The sequence below is a fragment of the Tamandua tetradactyla genome, chromosome 2 (genome assembly GCF_023851605.1).
Source record: "Tamandua tetradactyla isolate mTamTet1 chromosome 2, mTamTet1.pri, whole genome shotgun sequence".
Lineage (NCBI taxonomy): Eukaryota > Metazoa > Chordata > Mammalia > Pilosa > Myrmecophagidae > Tamandua > Tamandua tetradactyla.
Genome location: NC_135328.1, coordinates 198,493,469 through 198,517,424, shown reverse-complemented (window position 1 = coordinate 198,517,424; position 23,956 = coordinate 198,493,469). Strand labels below are relative to the sequence as shown.

General features: G+C 36.2%; 1 protein-coding gene across 1 annotated transcript in view; it reads left to right on the top strand.

Moving 5' to 3' along the window:
- STX12 (syntaxin 12) overlaps positions 1 to 22,298 on the top strand; it is a 62,973-nt gene extending 40,675 nt beyond the window's left edge. Inside the window, exons 7-9 of the mRNA XM_077150649.1 lie at positions 16,976 to 17,048; positions 17,794 to 17,876; positions 20,288 to 22,298. Of these exons, the coding sequence (XP_077006764.1) occupies positions 16,976 to 17,048; positions 17,794 to 17,876; positions 20,288 to 20,380 (249 nt within the window). The 3' untranslated portion in view covers positions 20,381 to 22,298. The remainder of the gene's footprint in view (positions 1 to 16,975; positions 17,049 to 17,793; positions 17,877 to 20,287) is intronic.
- Positions 22,299 to 23,956: the final 1,658 nt, after the last annotated feature.

Below are 23,956 nucleotides of genomic sequence, written 5' to 3'. Positions count from 1 at the left end.
TAATTGGGTTGGCTGTCTTTTTGTTGTTGAGTTGAACAATCTCTTTATAAATTCTGGATACTAGACCTTTATCTGATATATCATTTCCAAATATTGTCTCCCATTGTGAAGGCTGTCTTTCTACTTTCTTGATGAAGTTCTTTGATGCACAAAAGTGTTTAATTTTGAGGAGTTCCCATTTATTTATTTCCTTCTTCAGTGCTCTTGCTTTAGGTTTAAGGTCCATAAAACCGCCTCCAATTGTAAGATTCATAAGATATCTCCCTACATTTTCCTCTAACTGTTTTATGGTCTTAGACCTAATGTTTAGATCTTTGATCCATTTTGAGTTAACTTTTGTATAAGGTGTGAGATACGGGTCTTCTTTCATTCTTTTACATATGGATATCCAGTTCTCTAGGCACCATTTATTGAAGAGACTGTTCTGTCCCAGGTGAGTTGGCTTGACTGCCTTATCAAAGATCAGATGTCCATAGATGAGAGGGTCTATATCTGAGCACTCTATTCGATTCCATTGGTCGATATATCTATCTTTATGCCAATACCATGCTGCTTTGACCACTGTGGCTTCATAATATGCCTTAAAGTCCGGCATTGCTAGACCTCCAGCATGAAAGAACATTCTTATACTTGTAATATTAACTATAGTCCATAGCCTACAGTAGGATTTGCTATGTTATACAGTCCTTGTTTTGTCTTTTAATTTTTATTCTAGTAACATATACGACCTAAAGTTTACACTTTTTAACCACATTAACCTATATATTTCAGTGCTGTAAATTGCACTCATAATAATGTACTATCAATACTCTCATTAATTTCCAAACATTTGCAATCACCCTAAATAGAAATTCTGTACAAATTAAGCATTTGCTTCCCTTTCTCTAGCCCCAGTCTATCCCCTGTTAACTTATATTCTAGATTCTAATACTATGAGTTTGCTTATTATAATTACTCCATATCAGTGAGATTGTACAATATTTGTCCTTTTGTGTTTGGCTTAGCTTACTCAGCATAATGTCCTCAAGGTTCGTCCATGTTTTTGCATGCATCAGGATTTCATTTCTTACAGCTGAAGAGTATTCCACTTTATGAATATACCACTTTTTGTTTATACATTCACTGGTTGATGGACCTTTGGATAGCTTCCATCTTTTGGCAATTGTAAATAATGCCACTATGAACATTGATGTGCAAATATCTGTTCAAGCCCCTTTTTCAATTCTGTGTATATGCCTAATATTGGAATTGCTAGGTTGTATAGTCGTTCTATATTTAGCTTCCTGAGGAACTGTCAAACTCTCTTCCTCAGTGGCTGCACCATTTTACATTGCAGCAATAAATGAGTGTTCCTATTTCTCCATATCCTCTCCAATACTTGTAGTTTTATTTTTTTTAAAAATATTTTCATTGATAAACAACATACAAACACAAGCATTCTTAACATACAAACATTCCATATATGGTATATAATCAGTGGCTCACTGTATCATCACATAGTTGTGTATTCATCACCATGATCATTTCTTAGAACATTTGCATCACTCCAAAAAAAGAAGTAGAAAGAAGTTAAAAACTCATACATATCATACCCCTTACCTCTCTCTCTCATTGACCGCTAGCATTTCCATCTACCCAATTTATTTTATCATTTGTTCCTCCTATTATTTATTTATTTTTAATCCATATTTTTTACTCATCTGTCCATACCATAGATAAAAGGAGCATCAGACACAAGGTTTTCACTATCACACAGTCATATTGCAAAAGCTATATCATTATACAATCATCTTCAAGAAACAAGGCTATTGGAACACAACTCTACAGTTTCAGGCACTTCCCTCTAGCCTCTCTAATACATGATAAACTAAAAAGGGGATATCTATAAAATGCATAAGAATAACCTTCAGGATCACCTCTCTACTCTGAAATCTCTCAGCCACTGACACTTTATTTTGTCTCATTTCTCTTTTCCCCCTTTCTGTCAAGAAGATTTTCTCAATTCCTTGATGCTCAGTCCCAGCTCATTCTAGGATTTCTGTCCCACGTTGCCAGGGAGGTTTACCCCCCTGGGAGTCATGTCCCATGTGGAGAGGGGAGGGCGGTGAGTTTGCTTGCCATGTTGGCTGAGAGAGAGATAGGCCACATCTGAGCAACAAAAGAGGTTCTCTGGGGGTGACTCTTAGGCCTAATTTTAAGTAAGCTTAGTCTATCCTTTGTGGGGATAAGTTTCTTATGAACAAACCCCAAGATTGAGAGGGCTTGGCCTATTGACTTGGTTGTCCCCACTGCTTGTGAGAATATCAGAAATTCTCCAAATGGGGAAGTTGGATTTTCCCTCTTTCTCACCGTTCCCCCAAGGGGACTTTGCAAATGCTTCTTTATTCACTATTCAAATCAATTGTCTATCTTTCCTTCTGGTTTCATTTGTGCCCCCAGCCCTCCTACCTCTATCATTCTCACATTCAGCTTCAGTGTACTAACATTATTGTGCTACAATTAGGTAGTATTGTGCTATCCATTTCTGAATTTTTACAATCAGTCCTGCTGCATAATCTGTATCCCCTCAGCTCCAATTACCCAAAATCTACCCTATTTCTATCTCCTGATGGCCTCTGTTCTTAGCTGAAATTCTCCAAGTTCATTCACTAATGTTAGTTCATGTCAGTGAGACCATAAAAATTCTCCAAGTTCATTCACTAATGTTAGTTCATGTCAGTGAGACCATACAGTATTTGTCCTTTTGTTTCTGGCTAATCTCACTGAGCATAATGTCCTCAAGGTCCATCTGTGTTGTTACATACTTCATTGCTTTACTCTGTCTTACAGCTACAAAATATTCCATTGTGTGTATATACCACAGCTTGTTTAGCCACTTGATGTTGATGGACATTTGGGCTGTTCCCATCTCTTGGCAAACTGTAAATAATGCTGCTGTAAACATTGTGTGCAAATGTCCATTTGTGTCCTTGCCCTCATGTACTCTGAGTAGATACTAGCAATGGTATTGCCGGATCATATGGCAATTCTATACTTAGCTTCCTGAGGAACTGCCAAACTGCCTTCCACAGTGGTTGTACCATTTGACATTCCCACCAACAGTGGATAAGTGTATCTGTTTCTCCATATCCTGTCCAGCATTTGTCGTTTCCTATTTTATTGATAATGGCCATGCTGGTGGGTGTGAGATGATATCTCATAGTGGTTTTGATATGCATTTCCCTAATAGCCAGGGAAGTTGAGCATCTTTTCATGTGTCTTTTGGCTATTTGTATTTCCTCTTCTGAGAGGTGTCTGTTCAAGTCTTTTTCCCATTTTGTAATTGGGTTGGCTGTCTTTTTGTTGTTGAGTTGGACAATCTCTTTATATATTCTGGATAGAGACCCTTATCTGATATATCATTTCCAAATATTGTCTCCCATTGTGTAGGCTATCTTTTTACTTTCTTTTTTTTTTTTTTTTTTTTTTAGAATTGCAACTTTTTAATTTTATTTTTTTTTATTTTTTTTTATTAATTAAAAAAAGAATTAACAAAACAATTAGAAATCATTCCAATCTACATGTACAATCAGTAATTCTTAATAACATCACATAGTTGCATATTCATCATTTCTTAGTACATTTGCATCGATTTAGAAAAAGAAATAAAAAGACAACAGAATAAGAATTAAAACAATAATAGAAAGAAAAAAAACAAAAAAAACAAAAACAAAAAACCTATACCTCACTAGAAAGAAAAAAAACAAAAAAAACAAAAACAAAAAACCTATACCTCACTCTTTTTACTTTCTTGACAAAGTTCTTTGATGCACAAAAGTGTTTAATTTTGAGGAGCTCCCATTTATCTATTTCTTTCTTTAATGCTCATGCTTTAGGTGTAAGATCTAGGAAACCTCCTCCTATTATAAGATTTATAAGATATTTCCCTACATTTTCTTCTAAAAGTTTTATGGTCTTAGATCTGATGTTTAGGTCTTTGATCCATTTTGAGTTAATTTTTGTATAGGGTGTGAGATATGGATCCTCTTTCATTCTTTTGCATGTGGATATCCAGTTCTCTAGGCACCATTTATTGAAGAGACTGTTCTGTCCCAGGTGAGTTGGCTTGACTGGCTTACCAAAGATCAGTTGTCCATAGATGAGAGGGTCTATATCTGAACACTCTATTCAGTTCCATTGGTCAGTATATCTATCTTTATGCCAGTACCATGCTGTTTTGACCACTGTAACTTCATAATATGCCTTAAAGTCAGGTAGTGTGAGACCTCCGACTTCATTTTTCTTTCTCAGGATATTTTTAGCTATTTGGGGCACCCTGCCCTTCCAGATAAATTTGGTATTTGGTTTATCTGTTTCAGAAAAAGTAAGTTTTTGGGATTTTAATTGGTATTGCATTGAATCTATCAATCAAATTTAGGTAGAATTGACATCTTAACTATATTTAGTCTTCCAGTCCATGAACACAGTATGCTCTTTGATTTATTTGGTCTTCTGTGATTTCTTTTTTTTTTTTAAATTTATTTATTAATTAAAAGAAATTTAACAAACCAAATAAAACATTGAAACATATAATCAGTAATTCACAATATCATCACTTAGTTGCATATTCATCCTTTCTTAGAACATTTGTATCAATTCAGAAATAGAAGTAAAAAGACAATAGAAAAAGAAATAAAACGAAAACAGAAAAGAAAAAAAGATTATACCTACCATACCCCTTACCCCTCGCTTTCATTGATCACTAGCATTTCAAACTAAATTTATTTTAGCATTTGTTCCCCCATTATTTATTTTTATTCCATATGTTCTACTCCTTTGTTGACAAGGTAGATAAAAGGAGCATCAGATACAAGGTTTTCACAATCACACAGTCATATTGTGAAAGCTTTATCATTATTCAGTCATCATGGCTACTGTGTTCCAGTAGCCAAGAAACATGGCTACTGGAACACAGCTCTACATTTTCAGGCAGTTCCCTCCAGCCTCTCCGTTACATCTTGAATAGCAAGGTGATATCTACTTGATGCATAAGAATAACCTCCAGGATAACCTGTCAACTCTGTTTGGAATCTCTCAGCCGTTGACACTTTGTCTCATTTCCCTCTTTCCCCTTTTGGTCGAGAAGGTTTTCTCAATCCCTTGATGCTGAGTCTCAGCTCATTCTAGGATTTCTGTCCCATGTTGCCAGGAAGGTCCACACCCCTGGGAGTCATGTCCCATGTAGACAGGGGTAGGGTAGTGAGACTGCTCATTGTGTTCGCTGGAGAGGCCATATCTGAGCAACAAAAGAGGCTCTCTTGGGGGTGACTCTTAGGCCTAATTTTAAGTAGACTTGACCTATCCTTTGTGGGGTTAAGTTTCATATGAACAAACCCCAAGACTGGGGGCTCAGCCTATAGCTTTGGTTGTCCACACTGCTTGTGAAAATATCAAGAATTCAACTTGGGGAGGTTGAATTTCTCCCTGTTCTCACTATTCCCTGAAGTGGGCTTTGCAAATACTTTTCCACTCACTGATCGAATCACTCTGGGATTCCTCAGGGCATCACTCTGGACAAACCAACAAAATCTCATGTCCTACCTGAGATTCCAAGTACTTATGGTGTTCAATCAAACTATCTACGTAAGTTATATTAGGAAATGTACTACTCAAAATATAAATTTTGTACCAAATGAGTATTTTTTGCTTTAGTCTCATATATAAGGTGACATTTTAAAATATTAATTACCATCTATTTTCAGCACCCTGCAATAATGGCATTCCTTTATTCTTCCTCATGCAAAAACATGTTTAAAACTTGTACATTTAGTCACTAGAATTATACAGTCTAGGTATTCCTAGATTATACCATCTCAATCTTTAACATCTATCTTTCTTTCTGATTTCATTTATGCCCCAAGCCCTCCTCCCTCTATCATTCTCACATGCCTTCTGTGATTTCTTTTAAAAATTTCTTGTAGTTTTCTTTGAATAGATCTTTTGTATCCTTAGTTAAATTTATTCCCAAATGTTTTATTCTTTTAGTTGCAATTGTAAATGGAAGTTTTTTCTTGATTTCCTTGTCATATTGCTCATTATTAGTGTATAGAAACACTACAGATTTTTGAGTGTTGATCTTGTAACCTGTCACTTTGCTGTATTCTTTTTCTTTTCTATACTCATTTATTAGCTCTAATAGTTTTGCTGTGGATTTTTCAGGGTTTTTGATATATAGTATCATATCATATCATCTGCAAACAGTGAGAGTTTTACTTTTTCCTTTCCAATTTTGATGCCTTGTATTTCTTTTTCTTGTCTAATTGCTCTGTCTAGAATTTCCAACACAATGTTGAATAACAATCATGATAGTGAACATCTTTGTCTTGTTCCTCATCTTAAGGGGAAAGTTTTCAGTTTTTCCCCATCGAGGATGATGATGTTAGCTATGGATTTTTTGTATATCTCCTTTATCATGTTGTATGGATTTTTTGTATATCTCCTTTATCATGTTGAGGAAGTTCCCTTCTATTCCTATCCTTTGAAGTGTTTTCAGCAAGAAAGGATGTTAAATTTGTCAGATATCTTTTCTGCATCAATCGAGATGATCATGTGGTTTATCTGCTTTGATTTTTTGATATGGTGCATTATATTAATTGATTTTCTTATGTTGAACCATCCTTGCATACCTGGGATGAATCCTACTTGGTCATGGTGTATAATTCTTTTAATGTGCTACTGGATTCAATTTGCAAGAATTTTGTTGAGGATTTTTGCATCTATATTCATTAGCGAGATTGGTCTGTAATTTTCTTTTCTTGTAATAACTTTGTCTGGCTTTGTTATGAGGGTGATGTTGGCCTCATAGAATGAGTTAGGCAGCCTTCCCTCCTCTTCAGTTTTTTTGAAGAGTTTGAACAGGATCAGTACTAATTCTTTCTGGAATGTTTGGTAGAATTCACATGTGAAGCCATCTGGTCCTGGACTTTTTATTTGGGGAGCTTCTTAATGACTAATTCAATTTCTTTACTTGTGATTGGTTTGTTGAGGTCGTCTATTTCTTCTCGAGTCAATGTTGGTTGTTAATGCCTTTCTAGGAAGTTGTCCATTTCACCTATATTGTCGAGTTTATTAGCATAAAGTTGTTCATAGTATCCTCTCATTGCTTCCTTTATTTCTGTGGGGTCAGTGGTTATGTCTCCTCTTCCATTTCTGATTTTATTTATTTGCATACTCTCTCTTTTTGTCAACCTCGCTAAGGGTCCATTGATCTTATTGATTTTCTCATAGTACCAACTTCTAGTTTTGTTGATTTTCTCGATTGTTTTCATGTTCTCAATTTCATTTATTTCTCCTCTAATCTTCATTATTTCTTTCCTTTTGCTTGCGTTGGGGTTAGTTTGCTGTTCTTTCTCTAGTTCTTCTAAGTGGACAGTTAATTCCTTGATTTTTGATCTTCTTTTTTGATATAGGCATTTAGGGCAATAAAGTTGCCTTTCCTGCATCCCATAAGTTTTTTTTTTATTTTAATTTATTTATTAATTAAAAAAACGTAACAACAGACAAACTAAAACATTAACATGTGATCATTTCGTTCTACATATATAATTGGTAATTCAGAATATCATCACTTAGTTGCATATTCATCATTTCTTAGAACATTTGCATCAATTCAGAAAAAGAAATAAAAAGACAACAGAAAAAGAAATAAGACGATAACAGAGAAAAAAAAAAGATTATCCATACATATCCCTTAGCCCTCGCTTTCATTTATCACTAGCATTTCAAACTAAATTTATTTTAACATTTGTTCCCCTTATTATTTATTTTTATTCCATATGTTCTACTCGTCTGTTGACATAGTAGATAAAAGGAGCATCAGACAAGGTTTTCACAATCACACCAGTCACATTGTGAATGCTATATCATTATTCAGTCATCATCAAAAACATGGCTACTGGAACACAGCTCTACAATTTCAGGCAGTTCCCTCCAGCCTCTCCATTACATCTTGAATAACAAGGTGATATCTACTTAATGTGTAAGAATAACCTCCAGGATAACCTCTCGACTCTGTTTGGAATCTCCCAGCCATTGACACTTTGTCTCATTTCACTCTTCCCCCTTTTGGTCAAGAAGGTTTTCTCAATCCCTTGATGCTGAGTCTCAGCTCGTTCCAGGATTTCTGTCCCATGTTGCCAGGAAGGTCCACACCCCTGGGAATCATGTCCCACGTAGACAGGGGGACGGTGGTGAGTTTGCTTGTTGTGTTGGCTGGAGAGAGAGGCCACATCTGAGCAACAAAAGGGGTTCTCTTGGAGGTGACTCTTAGGCCTAATTTTAAATAGGCTTGACCTATCCTTTGTGGGGTTAAGTTTTATATGAACAAATCCCAAGACTGGGGACTCAGCCTATATGCATCCCATAAGTTTTGATATGTTGTGTTTTCATTTTCATTTGCCTCAATATATTTACTAATTTCTCTTATAACTTCTTCCTTGACCCATTGATTGTTTAAGAGTGTGTTGTTGAGCATCCATATATTTGTGAATTTTCTGGCCCTCTTCCTATTATTGATTTCCAACTTCATTCCTTTATGCCCTGAGAAAGTGTTATGTATGACTTAAATGTTTTTAAATTTATTGAGACTTGCTTTGTGACCCAGCATATGGTCTATCCTTGAGAGTGATCCATGAGCACTTGAGAAAAAGGTATATCCTGCTGTTGTGGGGTGTAGTGTTCTATAAATGTCTGTTAAGTCTAGTTCATTTGTTATATTATTCAAATTCTCTGTTTCTTTGTTGATCCTCTGTCTAGACGTTCTATCCTTTGATGAGAACAGGGATTTGAAGTCTCCAGTTATTATAGTAGATGTGTCTATTTCTCTTTTCGGTGTTTAGCTCATGTATTTTGGAGCACTCTGGCTTGGTGCATAAATATTTATGATTGTTATGTCTTCTTGTTGAATTGTTCCTTTTATTAATACACATGTCCTTCTTTGTCTCTTTTGTTTTACATTTGAAGTCTAATTTTTTGGATATTATTATAGCTACTTCTGCTCTTTTCTGATTATGGTTTGCATGAAATATCTTTTCCCAACCTTTCGCTTTTCAACCTATGTTTTCCCTTGGATCTAAAATTTGTCTCCTGTAGACAGCATTTAGATGGATCTTGTTTTTTAATCTATTCTGCCAGTCTGTGTCTTTTGATTGGGGAGTTTAATCCATTAACATTTAGTGTTATTACTGTAAGGGCAGTAATACTTTCTTCTCCTGTTTTGCCTTTTGGATTTTATATATCATATCTAATTTTTCTTCTTTTTACCTTTACTCATAGTCTTCATTTCTACACTCTTCTCTACACCTCTCTCTCCTGTCTTTTCCTATCTGTCTCTAGTGTTCCCTTTAGTATTTTTTGCAGAGCCGGTCTCTTGGTCACAAATTCTCGTAGTGATTTTTTGTCTGAAAATGTTTTAATTTCCCCCTCATTTTTTTTTTTTTTCCCACATGGGCAAGCACTGGAAATCGAACTCGGGTCTCCAGCATGGCAGGCGAGAACTCTGCCTGCTGAGCCACCATAGCCCACCCTCCCCCATTTTTGAAGAACAGTTTTGCTGGATATAGAATTTTTGGTTGGCAGTTTTTTTCTTTTAGTATCTTAAATACATCATACCATTGTCTTCTCGCCTCCACGCTTTCTGCAGAGAAATCCATGCATTATCTTATCGGGCTTCCCTTGTATGTGATGGATTGCTTTTCTTTTGCTGCTTTCAAAATTCTCTCTTTCTGTTTGACATCTGACATTCTGATTAGTAAGTGTCTTGGAGTACACCTATTTGGATCTATTCTGTTTGGGGTACGCTGCACTTGTTGGATCTGTAATTTTAAGTCGTTCATAAGAGTTGGGAAATTTTCAGTGATAATTTCTTCCAGTAGTTTTTCTCCTCCTTTTTCCTTCTCTTCTCCTTCTGGGTCACCCACAACACACATATTCGTGTGCTTCATGTTGTCATTCAATTCCCTGAGTCCCTGTTCATATTTTTCCATTCTTTTCCCTATATTTTCTTTTGCTTGTTGGATTTCAGATGTCCCCTCTGTGCCGGGGCAAAACCCAGCAATCTCAGCTTTTACTCGAGATTCAGCTGAGCTAGAGGCCTATTTTTAGTAGTCAGAATTTGTTAATTAATTCCACAAATTCTAGTTTGGAAGAACTCAGTCCCTTGCTGCTAGTAAAGTCCCTTTCCTTTCCTCTCTGGTAACCAGCCTGTGGGGAAGGGTCACTGACCTCCACAGCTTGGAGGACTCACGATTCTGGGTGGGCTCACAGCTGGTCCAGCTGGTCCCGACTGGTGTATGCTGTGTGTCTGGTCACTGATATGGCCCCAGCAGTTGTTCTGTATTGTTCCTGGCTATTTACTATCTGCTCTGGAGGACAAACTAAATCCACACCTCTCGACTTTAAGGCATATTATGAAGCCACAGTGGTCAAAACAGCATGGTATTGGCATAAAGATAGATATATCGACCAATGGAATCGAATAGAGTGCTCAGATATAGACCCTCTCATCTATGGACATCTGATCTTTGATAAGGCAGTCAAGCCAAGTCACCTGGGACAGAACAATCTCTTCAATAAATGGTGCCTAGAGAACTGGATATCCATATGCAAAAGAATGAAAGAAGACCCATATCTCATACCCTATACAAAAGTTAACTCAAAATGGATCAAAGATCTAAACATTAGGTCTAAGACCATAAAACAGTTAGAGGAAAATGTAGGGAGATATCTTATGAATCTTACAATTGGAGGCGATTTTATGGACCTTAAACCTAAGGCAAGAGCACTGAAGAAGGAAATAAATAAATGGGAACTCCTCAAAATTAAACACTTTTGTGCATCAAAGAACTTCATCAAGAAAGTAGAAAGACAGCCTACACAATGGGAGACAATATTTGGAAATGACATATCAGATAAAGGTCTAGTATCCAGAATTTATAAAGAGATTGTCCAACTCAACAACAAAAAGACAGCCAACCCAATTACAAAATGGGAAAAAGACTTGAACAGACATCTCTCAGAAGAGGAAATACAAATGGCCAAAAGGCACATGAAGAGATGCTCAATGTCCCTGGCCATTAGAGAAATGCAAATCAAAACCACAGTGAGATATCATCTCACACCCACCAGAATGGCCATTATCAACAAAACAGAAAATGACAAGTGCTGGAGAGGATGTGGTGAAAGAGGCACACTTATCCACTGTTGGTGGGAATGTCAAATGGTGCAACCACTGTGGAAGGCAGTTTGGCGGTTCCTCAAAAAGCTGCATATAGAATTGCCATATGACCCAGCAATACCATTGCTGGGAATCTACTCAAAGGAATTAAGGGCAAAAACTCAAATGGACGTTTGCACACCAATGTTTATAGCAGCGTTATTTACAATTGCAGAGAGATGGAAGCAGCCAAAATGTCCATCAACAGACGAGTGGCTAAACAAACTGTGGTATATACATACGATGGAATATTATGCAGCTTTAAGACAGGATAAACTTATGAAGCATGTAATAACATGGATGGACCTAGAGAACATTATGCTGAGTGAGTCTAGCCAAAAACTAAAAGACAAATACTGTATGGTCCCAATGATGTGAATCGACATTCAAGAATAAACTTGGAATATGTCATTGATAACGAGTCCAGCAGGAGTTAGAAACAGGGTAAGATAATGGGTAATTGGAGCTGAAGGGATACAGACTGTGCAACAGGACTAGATACAAAAACTCAAAAATGGACAGCACAATAATACCTAATTGTAAAGTAATCATGTTAAAACACTGAATGAAGCTGCATCTGAGCTATAGGTTTTTTGTTTTGTTTTGTTTTGTTTTGTTTTTACTATTATTACTTTTATTTTTCTCTCTATATTAACATTCTATATCTTTTTCGGTTGTGTTGCTAGTTCTTCTAAACCGATGCAAATGTACTAAGAAACGATGATCATGCATCTATGTGACGATGTTAAGAATTACTGATTGCATATGTAGAATGGTATGATTTCTAAATGTTGGGTTAATTTCTTTTTTTCTGTTAATTAATAAAAAAAAAAATCTCTTAAAAAAAAAAATCCACACCTAAGTCACCATCTTGGCTCCCACCTCTCATTTTTGAAGGACAGTTTTGCTGGATAAAGAATTTTGGACTGGCAGTTTTTTTTCTCTTTCATTATGTTAAAGATATCATACCACTGCCTTCTCGCCTCCATGGGTTCTGATGAGAAATTGGCTGCTAGCGTTTTTGAGGATCTATTGTAAGTGATGAATCACTTTTTTCTTGCTGCTTTTGGAATTCTCTCTTTGTCTTTGGCATCTGATGTTCTGATTAATATGTGTCTCAGAGTAGGTTTTGTTTGTAGTATATTGCAGTTCTTGGACATATATAGTTATATCTTTCGTAAGAGTCTGCCATTATTTCCTTAGATTTTCTTTTTGCCCCCTTTCCCTTCTTTTCTCCTCCTGGGACACCCATGCTGCATTTATTTGCATGCTTTGTGCTGTCATTCAAATCCCTGAGACACTGCTCACTTTCTTTGTATTCTTTTCTCCATCTGTTCTTCTGACTTTATGATTTCAATTGTCCCTTCTTCTAGTTTGCTGATTCTTTCTTCTTCCTGTCAAAATCTGCTGTTGTATGTTTCCAGTGTATTTTTAATCTCTACTATTGTTCCTTTCATCCCCATAATTTATGATTTTCCTAAACTTTCAAATTCTTCATGTTCATACCTTGTCTTCCTAACATCCTTTAGCTCTTTATCCATATTTTCCTTCACCTCTTTGAATTGATTTAGATTTGTTTGAACTATCTTTGATTAATTATTCCAATTTCAGAGTTTCCTCTGAAGTTTTAATTTTTTCTCTTGATTGAGCTATGTATCCCTGTTTCTTAGTATGGCTTGTAATTTTTTTGCTGATGTCTAGGCATCTGATTATCTTGATGAGTTAACTCTGAAGGTCTGTTTTATAGTTTTCTAGCTACTGGAATGCAATATACCAAAAACAGAATGGCTTTTAAAAGGGGGAATTTAATGAGTTGCTCATTTACAGTTCTAAGGCCGAGAAAATGTCCCAATTAAAACAAGTCTATAGAAATATCCAATCTAAGGCATCCATCCAGGGAAAGATACCTTGGTTCAAGATGACCGATGATGTTCAGGGTTGCTCTCTTAGCTGGAAGGGCACGTGGTGAATATGGTATCATCTGCTAGCTTTCTCTCCTGGCTTCTGGTTTCATGAAGCTCCCCGGGAGGTGTTTTCCTACTTCATCTCCAAAAGTTGCTGGCCCATGGACTCCATGCTTCGTGGTGCTACAGCATTCTCTGCTCTCTCCGAATCTCCCATTCTCCAAAATGTTTCCTCTTTTATAGGACTACAATAAACCAATCAAGACCCACCCAAATGGGTGGAGACATGTCGTCACCTAATCCAGTATAACAGCCACTCTTGACTAAATCACATCATCCAGGGAGATGATCTGATTACAGTTTCAAACATACAGTATTGAATAGGGATTATTCTACCTTCATGAAATGGGATTTTGATTAAAACATGGCTTTTCTAGGGGGCATACATCCTTTCAAACCAGCACAATCTGTCTCTCCCTCTTGTCTAGGGTGTTACTGTTGATTGGCTTTGTGTTAAGGCTGTTCTTTGATGCTTGGTCCAACTTACTCTAAATTTTTTTTTTTACATTTGTTTTTATTAATTAAAAAAATTAAGAACAAACAAAAACATTAATGTATCATTCTGTTCTACATATATAATCAGTAATTCTCAATATCATCACATAGTTGCACAACATTTGCATCAATTCAGAAAAAGAAATAAAAAGACAACAGAAAAGGAAATAAAACGATAACAGAAAAAAAAAGATTATACATACCATACCACTTACCCCTCACTTTCATTTATCACTAGCATTTCAAATTAAATTTAACATTTGTTCCCCCTATTCCTTATTTTTATTCCATATGTTCTACTCATCTGTTGACATAGTAGATAATAGGAGCATCAGACACAAGGTTTTCACAATCACACAGTCACATTGTGAATGCTATATCATTATTCAGTCATCATCAAGAAACATGGCTACTGGAACACAGCTCTACATTTTCAGGCAGTTCCCTCCAGCCTCTCCACTACATCTTGAATAACAAGGTGATATCTACTTAATGTGTAAGAGTAACCTCCAGGATAACCTCTCGACCCTATTTGGAATCTCTCAGCCATTGAGACTTTGTCTCATTTCATTCTTCCCCCTTTTGGTCGAGAAGGTTTTCTTAATCCCTTGATTCTGAGTCTCAGCTCATTCTAGGATTTCTGTCCCACATTGCCAGGAAGATCCACACCTCTGAAAGTCATGTCTCACGTAGACAGGGGGAGGGTGGCGAGTTTGCTTGTTGTGTTGGCTGGAGAGAGAGGCCACATCTGAGCCACAAAAGGGGTTCTCTTGGGGATGACTCTTAGGCCTAAATTTTAAGTAGACTTGACGTATCCTTTTACTCTAAATTTTTAGAATAGGCTGCGCTTGTTCAGAATTTCTCAATTCTTCATCTGATTCTTACCCTGGATATATGGTACAATTTTAAGATTACACTTTTTGTGTATTTGTTTTACCTCCAGGAGAAAAGTTTACTTTCCTCCAGGAATCTTGATCTGTTCTGGTTTTTTTGTGTGTGTGTGTGCGGAATTTTTTCCCCAGCTCCTATGATTTGTTTAAATTCTCTTTCACCCAATGCCCCATTTTCCTTACATATTTCAGTTCTGCGACCCATCCTATCTTACAGCAGTTCAATTTAAGCCCCCACTTTATTTCTGCCTCACTTCTTCCATGTTAGGGTACCCACCTTGGGGAGTCAGATATGATAAATCCATAAAGGTGGGTCACTCTAGAAAAGCCCATTTTGGGTTTAGATGGTCCAGCCAACAGAAACTGGATTGAGTGAGGGAACTGAGTCTCTGTGGACTTGGGTCCATGTGCCTGGATTTGCGTGGGGTTCTAACTTGCTGCTGCGAGTAGTTCTTTGTCTCTGCTGTGGTGTGAGAGACCGAGACCCCTGCCTCTGAGCACCTACCAAGTTGCACCGGACCATGAGGGAGAAGAAAATGAGAACGGACTGGTGGGTATGGGACAGAAATTTCCTACTTGGTATTTTTTAATTTGATTCAGTGTTTCTAGAGTCTTCTCCAGTCTTTATCATCCTCCAGAGTTCTAAGCAAATAGAATTTGTCCTTTTATTTGCTAAAATCTCTGGAGAGGCTTTTTAGGGGCTGTCTTACATCACCATGTTGATGCCATCACTCCCTTGCTTGATTTTCATATCTAGTCATTTCCTTCCTCAAACATACAAAAATATTCAAATCCTATATTACAGCCAAGGTGACCTATGCTTTTTTTTGGGGGGGGGGGGGGTGCTATTTGTTTTTAACTCAGTTGCCTTTGTGTTTATGTGGCCTCTTATTTGTGTTAAGACATAACTCAAGTCCCACCTCTTTTGCAACATCTTCTTCCTTTGCATGCTTTCCTATAATAATTCATTATTTTCCATATAAGTCATTAAAAGTCATTCCTTACCTTATTTATCTTACTGTGTTCTGATCTGCCCCTGATTAGATGTTAAGCCCATCTGTATCCCCAGCAACTAGGTGGCTGCCCCAACTACAGAAAACTTTTAGCAAATGGTCAAGGTACTAGCAGGAACTATTCTTGCAAATCATGATTGGGAAGGCATTGCTTTTTTTTTTTTTTTTTTTTTTTTTTTAAAGGAAAGACAGAGAGAAGGAAGGAAGGATAGAAGGAAGGAAGGAAGGAAGAAAGGGAAACATTTTTAAACATTTTCTTGTTTTATTGTATTCTGTTTCTCCGTTTTTGTTACATGGGCTGGGGCCGGGAATCGAACCGAGGTCCTCCGGCATAGCAGGCAAGCACTTTGCCCGCTGAGCCACCGCGGCCCGCCGGGAAGGCATTGCTTTTAAGGCATCATTTTTTATTGTAGCATTCTGGGAGGTAGTGCCTTATACTGTAATGGAAAAGCATGGGCTGGAGAGGTATAATCCTGGCTGCAATGCTTAGTTTCATCACTTGCCAGCTATGTGATTAGACAAGTTATATAACCTCTCTAAGCCTCATCTTCAAGATAAAACCTACTTCATAGTTACTGAATGATTAATTTAAATATAAAGGAAGCATAGTGACATAATAAAAATATCATAAACTTTTAATTCTTAGCTCTCTTTTGGCTCCAGAGTCTGTGCTTTTAATTACTGTCCTCTAAAGATTTGGCACATAGTAGGCATTTAGAAAATGTTAACTCTTTTTATTTTCATTTTCTGTTTATGGAGAAAGCATGATTCATAAAACCTTAAAAACACATATGTTAATGTTAACAGCCAAAACTTTAGACCTTGGGATGAGTCATTAAACCTCTCTCTAAGTCCCAGTTTTCTCTTCTTTATAATGGGGATAATACATGTCTCATTAGGTTGTTATGAAGACCAGCCATGTTAAAAAATAGTTAATAATAGCTAATCAGTGTGAGTTGCTTATTGCACAGCTCTAAATGGTTTACATATATTAATTCATGTAATAGTTATAACAACCCTATGAGATAGGTACTGTCATCTTCATTTTACAGATGAGGTTCCAGAGAGATTCTTGAGATCACATAGCTAGTCTATGGAGAATTAAAGTCATACAACAAAACTGGGGATCCTCCATAGTTGATAGTCTGGCTCCAGAATCTGTGTATCCTCTAAAGATTTGGCACATAGTAGGCATTTAGTAAATGTTAACTCTTTTATTTTCATTTTCTGTTTACGGAGGAAGCAGGATTTATAGAGCCTTAAAACACATATGTTAACATTAATAGCCAACACTTTAGGCAAGTAGAAGAAATGAATCTTCTAATATGTTGTTTAATGTTAATTGTTTTTTGTGTTCCTTAGGCTGACATATTGGATGTCAATCAGATATTTAAGGATTTGGCCATGATGATCCATGATCAAGGTGATCTGATTGGTATGTATTGACATGTATTATTGATCCCTTTAACCTCAAGGTGAGTTGATAGTATTTGTGTGCAAAGAAGTAAGTAAGGACATGTCAGCTCTGGAACTGAAGTTTAGGAATGCCATTTTAAAAAATTATTAAATGAATTTTCCTAACAATTTCCTAAGGTTGTCAAAAACAGAATTTATGGTGAGATGTCCTTGAATGCTCAGCCACATTTACTTGTCATAGCTTCAAATAAGTAGAGAAATAGTTATCAGCTTCCCAGCTTTCAGCTCCAGAAACTTGCACAATAATGAGATTATTAACTTTAAAAAAGACAAGACAGAAACCTTTTTATTTGGAAGTAACTGCAAGTTGACAAAAAGTTGCAAAAGTAAAAGTGCTACAAGGAACTCCTGATTACCTATTACCTCTTGTTAGCATTCTACCCCATTTGCTTTAATATTTGCACTAGCACTCTCTCCCTCTCTCTCTATATATATCTATCTATCCATATAGATATAGATATATTCATAATTTTTTCTGAACCATTTGTGGATGAGTTGCATACTTAATAGTTCTTTACCCCTAAATACTTCATTGTTTATTTCCACAGAACAGAGATATTTTCCTACAGGGTTAATACTTTAGATTTCCTGGCTGGATAGTTGGGATGGTGGTGATAAAATCAGTACCCATAACATCAAGTCTGTTCTATTTGCAGACTTCAAACACCTGAGTGTGGTAAAATATCCAATTCTTCTTTTTGCAGATAGCATAGAAGCCAATGTGGAAAACTCAGAGGTGCATGTTGAAAGAGCCGTTGATCAGTTACAGAGAGCTGCTTACTATCAGGTAAAAGCAGTACCAGTGAAAGTCACTTTATGCTGCAGACTTTTTTATGATCATCATAGTACACTGACACATCAAGAATGGCTTCAGCCTTTTGCTTAGTCTTAAACTGGAGGCAAGTAGTCAAATACAGAATTTATGGTGAGATAAATTGTACTGCAGTCCCAGTTCCATTTTTAGTATTTTCCTTTGCAGAGAGACTTACAAAAAGCATGAGACCTTGCATAAACTTAAACAGAAGCCACCTGGCTATAAAGTTAACTCCATAAGTTAGCACAATACCTCAATCTGAAATTTTTTTTTAGATACGGACAATAATAGCTACAGTTAAAATAGGGCTCCCTAAGCCCTCAGTCTGGGGGTTTGTTCACATGAAACTTAACCCTGCAAAGGATAGGCTAAGCCTCCTTAAAATTAGGCCTAAGAGTCACCCCTGGAGAACCTCTTTTGTTGCTCAGATGTGGCCTCTCTCTCTCTCAGCCAACACAACAAACAAACTCACTGCCCTCCCCCTTTCTACATGGGATATAACTCCCAGGGGTGTGGACCTTCCTGGCAACATGGGACAGAAATCCTAGAATGATCTGGGACTCAGCATCAAGGGACTGAGAAAACCTTCTCGACCAAAAGGGGGAAGAGCGAAATGAGACAAAATAAAGTGTCAATGGCTGAGAGATTCCAAACAGAGTTGAGAGGTTATCCTGGAGGTTATTCTTACGCATTAAATAGGTATCACCTTTTTAGTTACGGTGTAATGGAGAGACTGGAGGGAACTGCCTGAAAATGTAGAGCTGTGTTCCAGTAGCCATGTTTCTTGAAGATGATTGTATAATGATAGCTTTTGCAGTGTGACTGTGTGATTGTGAAAACCTTGTGTCTGATGCTCCTTTTATCTGCCTTATCGACAGACAAGTAAAACATATGGATTAAAAGTAAATAAATAATGGGGGAACAAATGTTAAGTTTAGTAGATTGAAATGCTAGTGATCAAGGAAAGGGAGGAGTAAGGGGTATGGTATGTATGAATTTTTTTCTGTTTTCTTTTTATTTCTTTTTCTGAATTGATGCAAATGTTCTAAGAAATGATCATGATGATGAATATACAACTGTGTGATGATACTGGGAGTTTTGATTTTATATCAAGAATGGAATGATCATATGGTAAGAATGTTTGTTGACTGTTACCACAGAGGATGGGCATAGGATCAACCTGACTGCCCTTTATCTATGAATAATAGGAGGTAATCATTATGGAGCTGTTTCTGTAAAGTGACACTCATGTCATATAGCTGAAACTCCTGGTTCCTATCTCACTGTAGAAATATTGTGAATGAGGTCCTTTTAATTTCTCCTCAATTTGGTATTCCATGGAGTTTTAGAAATAAATAAAGCCAGCAGTTTTAGAAATAAATAAAGCCAGCAGTTTTTATTATTTAACATTTTAATTTGAATTTCTAAGAAGCCTGTTCTCTTATCTGCTTTGAAAATTTGGGCACTGTATTTAAATTTGCACACATAATCTAGATTAAATGAGAAGTATTTATTTGGCCTGGTGAGTTGTACACATTCCTAGACTGGGTTTAAGGTTTACTTTATTATCTGCTAGGGTCATCCAAAACAGTTCATCTTACTACACACTAAGCCATCTTATTCACTTTTTCAAGTTCAATCATTTCCCATGTTCCTAGGTTAGCTTATTTTACCTGGAATGTTTTAAAAGAAATTTGTATTTAATAGTAGTAATTCTTTTAAAAACCAAATGATGACTTGGATTAAAACCAAGTATCTAATAGTAAAGGAATAACTAAAAAAATGATATACATCTATTTAATATTATATCATTACAACATATTATAATGGGCATTAAAATAGATGTTTATAATAATAGAGAAATTTTTATGCTAAAATATTAAGTGAGAAAAAGAGGAAACATTGAACAGTATGATCCCAGTTAAGTCAATGACAATATACACAGATAAAAGGTCAGAAGGAACTATGATCAAAATATCCACAATTAGGGTGCATGGGTGGTTCAGTTGTAGAATGCTCGCCTTCCATGCAGGAGACTCGGGTTCACTTCTAGAACCATGCACCTCCACCCCCCCAAAAAAGTCATCAATTTTATCTGTGGATTATTATTTTCAATTCTTTATACTTATCTGTATTCTTTACAATGTACATAAAATTTTATAATAGGTATAAAACTTTTATTAGAAATACACAAAAGCAACTTATTTTGTTGCTAATATTGGACTGGTGAATGTTGAGATTTCAGAAAGGTCTTTGAATATTTGCCCATGGATAGAGTTAATTTTGAATTACAAGGAGGCAGATTTATGAAGCACTCGTAGAGTCTTAGAAATAAAATATTTTACTTGTTTCATGAGTGTCTTTATACGTATTTCTTTCCTCAGAAAAAGTCTCGCAAGAAGATCTGTATCCTGGTGCTTGTCCTGTCAGTGATTGTTATAATCTTGGGATTTATTATCTGGCAAGTTTCTAAATGAAGTGATTGCCTCAGAGCCTTCTCCCACTGAGCTGTTTTCAAGGGCAAGGCTTGTTGGAGTCTTGCCAGAACAAACTGATCACAAGAAGAGATCATATACCAGAATGTCCTGTAATAATTTAGTTAGAAACTAATTACTAACTAGTCCTTGGAATTAGTGGTCTATGGAGACAGTATTTATCAATTTATGTATACTTTTTATTAACTTCTCAAATTAGGAATTAATTTATATGGATTTTGCTTTCTCTTGTATTTTGACTGCCTTTGTTCTAAGTGTTTACTGAAGATTACATTCTAGGCACTCTTGTTTTGATAGGTGACACTACAGTCATGTACTATTGTCTTTTTATGTGTATACCAGATTTACTTTTTTACTAGCAACCGAGCTGGAATTACTTTCTGGCACTGGACATATTGGAGCCTGTTAAAAACTGTTTAATAAGCCAGCAGTTTTTATTATTTAACATTTTAATTTGAATTTCTAAGAAGCCTATTCTCTTATCTGCTTTGAAAATTTGGGCACTGTATTTAAATTTGCACACATAATCTAGATTAAATGAGAAGTATTTATTTGGCCTGGTGAGTTGTACACATTCCTAGACTGGGTTTAAGGTTTACTTTATTATCTGCTAGGGTCATCCAAAACAGTTCATCTTACTACACACTAAGCCATCTCATTCACTTTTTCAAGAGGTTAATTTAATTAACATTACTATTCTCTATGGTAAACTCTGTGATATACTCCCTCTCCCACCTGTCTGTATAGAAAGGAACAATTAGACAAAGCCTGCTTTTGGAAAAGCAGAGAGAAATTGTTTGAAATGATTTAATCTTTTTGTCATTGTTGTTGTTCATTTGTGGTTCTACATTCCTGGTGAATAATGAATGTTGCTTTCAGAACACTGCTCCCTACCCCATAAGAGTTGCTGGGCATTTGATAGGAGGAAGATTTTAAAAGCTAGACTGAAATTGGTTTAACATTTAGTCCTGTGAACCTGGAGATAAAGCAAAGAAAAGGTTCCTTTTTTGTAAATAATACTGGTTTGGAATAGTGATGTTAGATTTGTTCTAATTTATGAACAAGAGATTAATCTTTTCATGAATAGTTTTAGACAAGAAAATGTTTCAATAAAAGATTGCTGTCTTATAATATTTCTTCCACTTCCCTTTTTCTCTGGCTTAGAGCAGTTAAAGGGAACATAATTTCTTTAGGCTCTCACATAAATGTGAATCAGGCCAACTATTTCAGGTCATCTTTTACTGAATTATAGGACTTGACTGGGTATATTTATATTCCTTTCTTCGATTTCACTTAATGTTATTTAATTGTCTTTTATAAACTAATGTGAACAGTAGGAAAACCAGAGCCCAAATGCATAGGTTTCTTTGCACTCTTGCCTATTCCACCGAACAATTTAAATAAACATTTTAAAAGCTTTTGTAGTATAAGTTTTTATGAGTTAACATCCTAATGAGATAGATATTAGGTAATTCAACATTCTGAGAAAAACTGGAACCTCCACGCTTCTTAGGAGCAAGACTGGAGATCAGATGATAGTTGTTTGGCGGATGGAATAGGTGCTCATGCTGCAGTCTCTGTGGAAAAACAGGATGGAGTTTTGGTCCAGGAGGCCCAAGCAGCAGCTTGAGAGTTAATTCCTTGATTCAATAACTCTCCTTAAGCTCCAAATTACAGCTGAATTTGGAACATCATTTATTATAATTCCAGAAAAGAAAAAAATAGTCATTGTGAAAAACCACTTGAATTTGGATAAAGTAAAGCAACTACAGTTCTCTTCTGTAATACTAGTAGTAGTGATGGTGGTCATGGGTACAAAGATGAACTTGGCCTAGGATTTATGGTACTTACCAAAGAGGTTCTGCTAGATGATCCTAATAAACCTATTCATTGAATCCTCCTGACCTGTGTCTTGATCATCTTTTGGGGGCACCAAGGTCTAAGGTAGTCGTTTGTAACCTTGGATTCACATTGGAAAATTTTTAAAAGTACTGATATTTAGTTCCCTCTGCCCATAATTTAATTAGTCTGGATTATAGCCTGGGCATGGGGACTTTTTAAGGTTCCAGGTGATTCTTATGTGCAAACATGGTTAAAAACCAGTGGTTTAGAGGTCAAAAGCTAGATGAGGGTGCAGAAGACCTAAAGAATCTTAGCTTTGTCCTTAACCTACTGCAGGTCTCTGGATAAGTCACTTAACCCACAGAACTCAAATTATCTCAGTAGCGCTTTTTCAACTATAAATAAGAACCAGAAGGGTTCCTTTTTTCTTTCTTCCTTTTCTCCTTCCATTACCTGTCTTTTATGAAAATTATATGAGTACTGGGCAGATATAGCATTCTTCTTTCAAATGAATTAAAACTGTAATACTTTACAAGTTAAAGTAGAAATGTCCTGCTGACCACTTCATCTGAGAATGCTCTAGAATAAGAGCTTACTAGAGGCCAGATTGATGTTCCAGGGCACGTTTTTGTTTTGTTTTAAATTGGTTTTTAAACTAAGGGGTTGGGTTTCCCTCACAAAACCCACAATCTAGCGTTCTAACTAAATGTACACTGCTTTGATCCATTGGACAAACATATCAATGTTTGTCAGTGCAAAGTAAAACACCTGAGGCTCTTTCATCCAGTCTGTTGCTATCTTTAGTCATGGGAATGAAACTTTTGGTTTTGGTCCCTAAATACGGACCAGAACCCAATTCAGATTTCAGTCCGTCCTGTTCCCTAGGATCAGGAATCAGTTGCTTCCTCCCTGCTTTTTCTAGCACGTTTAGAGTATCTCTAGGATTCAAAGAATTTTTCATTGTTGATTTCCAGCTTCACAAATATGACTACTTTAGAGTCTCCATTTAAGTAGGAAATTGTTTGAAAGATTTTAATTCCTAACCCCCGATATCCTACCTTTAGGCCAACCAAATAGTTCATTTTAATACTTTACCAGAATGAAATTTCATTGAAAATATAGCACATATTGTTTAAAGGCTAAATTTGAAATAATATAATTTGTTATGCTAGACTGGTTAAGGACCAAGTTTTTACCAGTCCATGGAGAAATAAGAATAAGATAATGAGCCTTTTAAAGTACCATCTTTGAGTCTGAGCCAATGTCCTCTCAATTTTTAAGAAAAGACTTAAAATTATAAAAATGAAAAGGGGGTAATACTAGATGGCAATCTTCATTTTTAAATCTCCTAAATTGACAAAATAAAAGTTGATGCCTCTATATTACGTTATTTTTCTGGTCCAGGATATCTCTAAAGGCCATGAACTGCTCATCTAGATTAAGATTAGCCTGTCATTTTACGGGCTAATTGAAGAAGCTAAGGCCAGGAATGGCAATCTAGTACAGGAATTTGAAGACTTAAGGAGATGCTATGCATGTGAATAGTTATTTGGATAACATTTGAGCCCTTACTACCAAAAGATTACTATCCACATTGTCTCATCTCAATATCTACCAGAGGTACTTTTCCTGTCCCCTTTTACAGAGCAGGAAACTGAGTCATAATTAAAACTAAGTAACCTGCCCATGGTCACACAATTTAAAACCGATGGAACC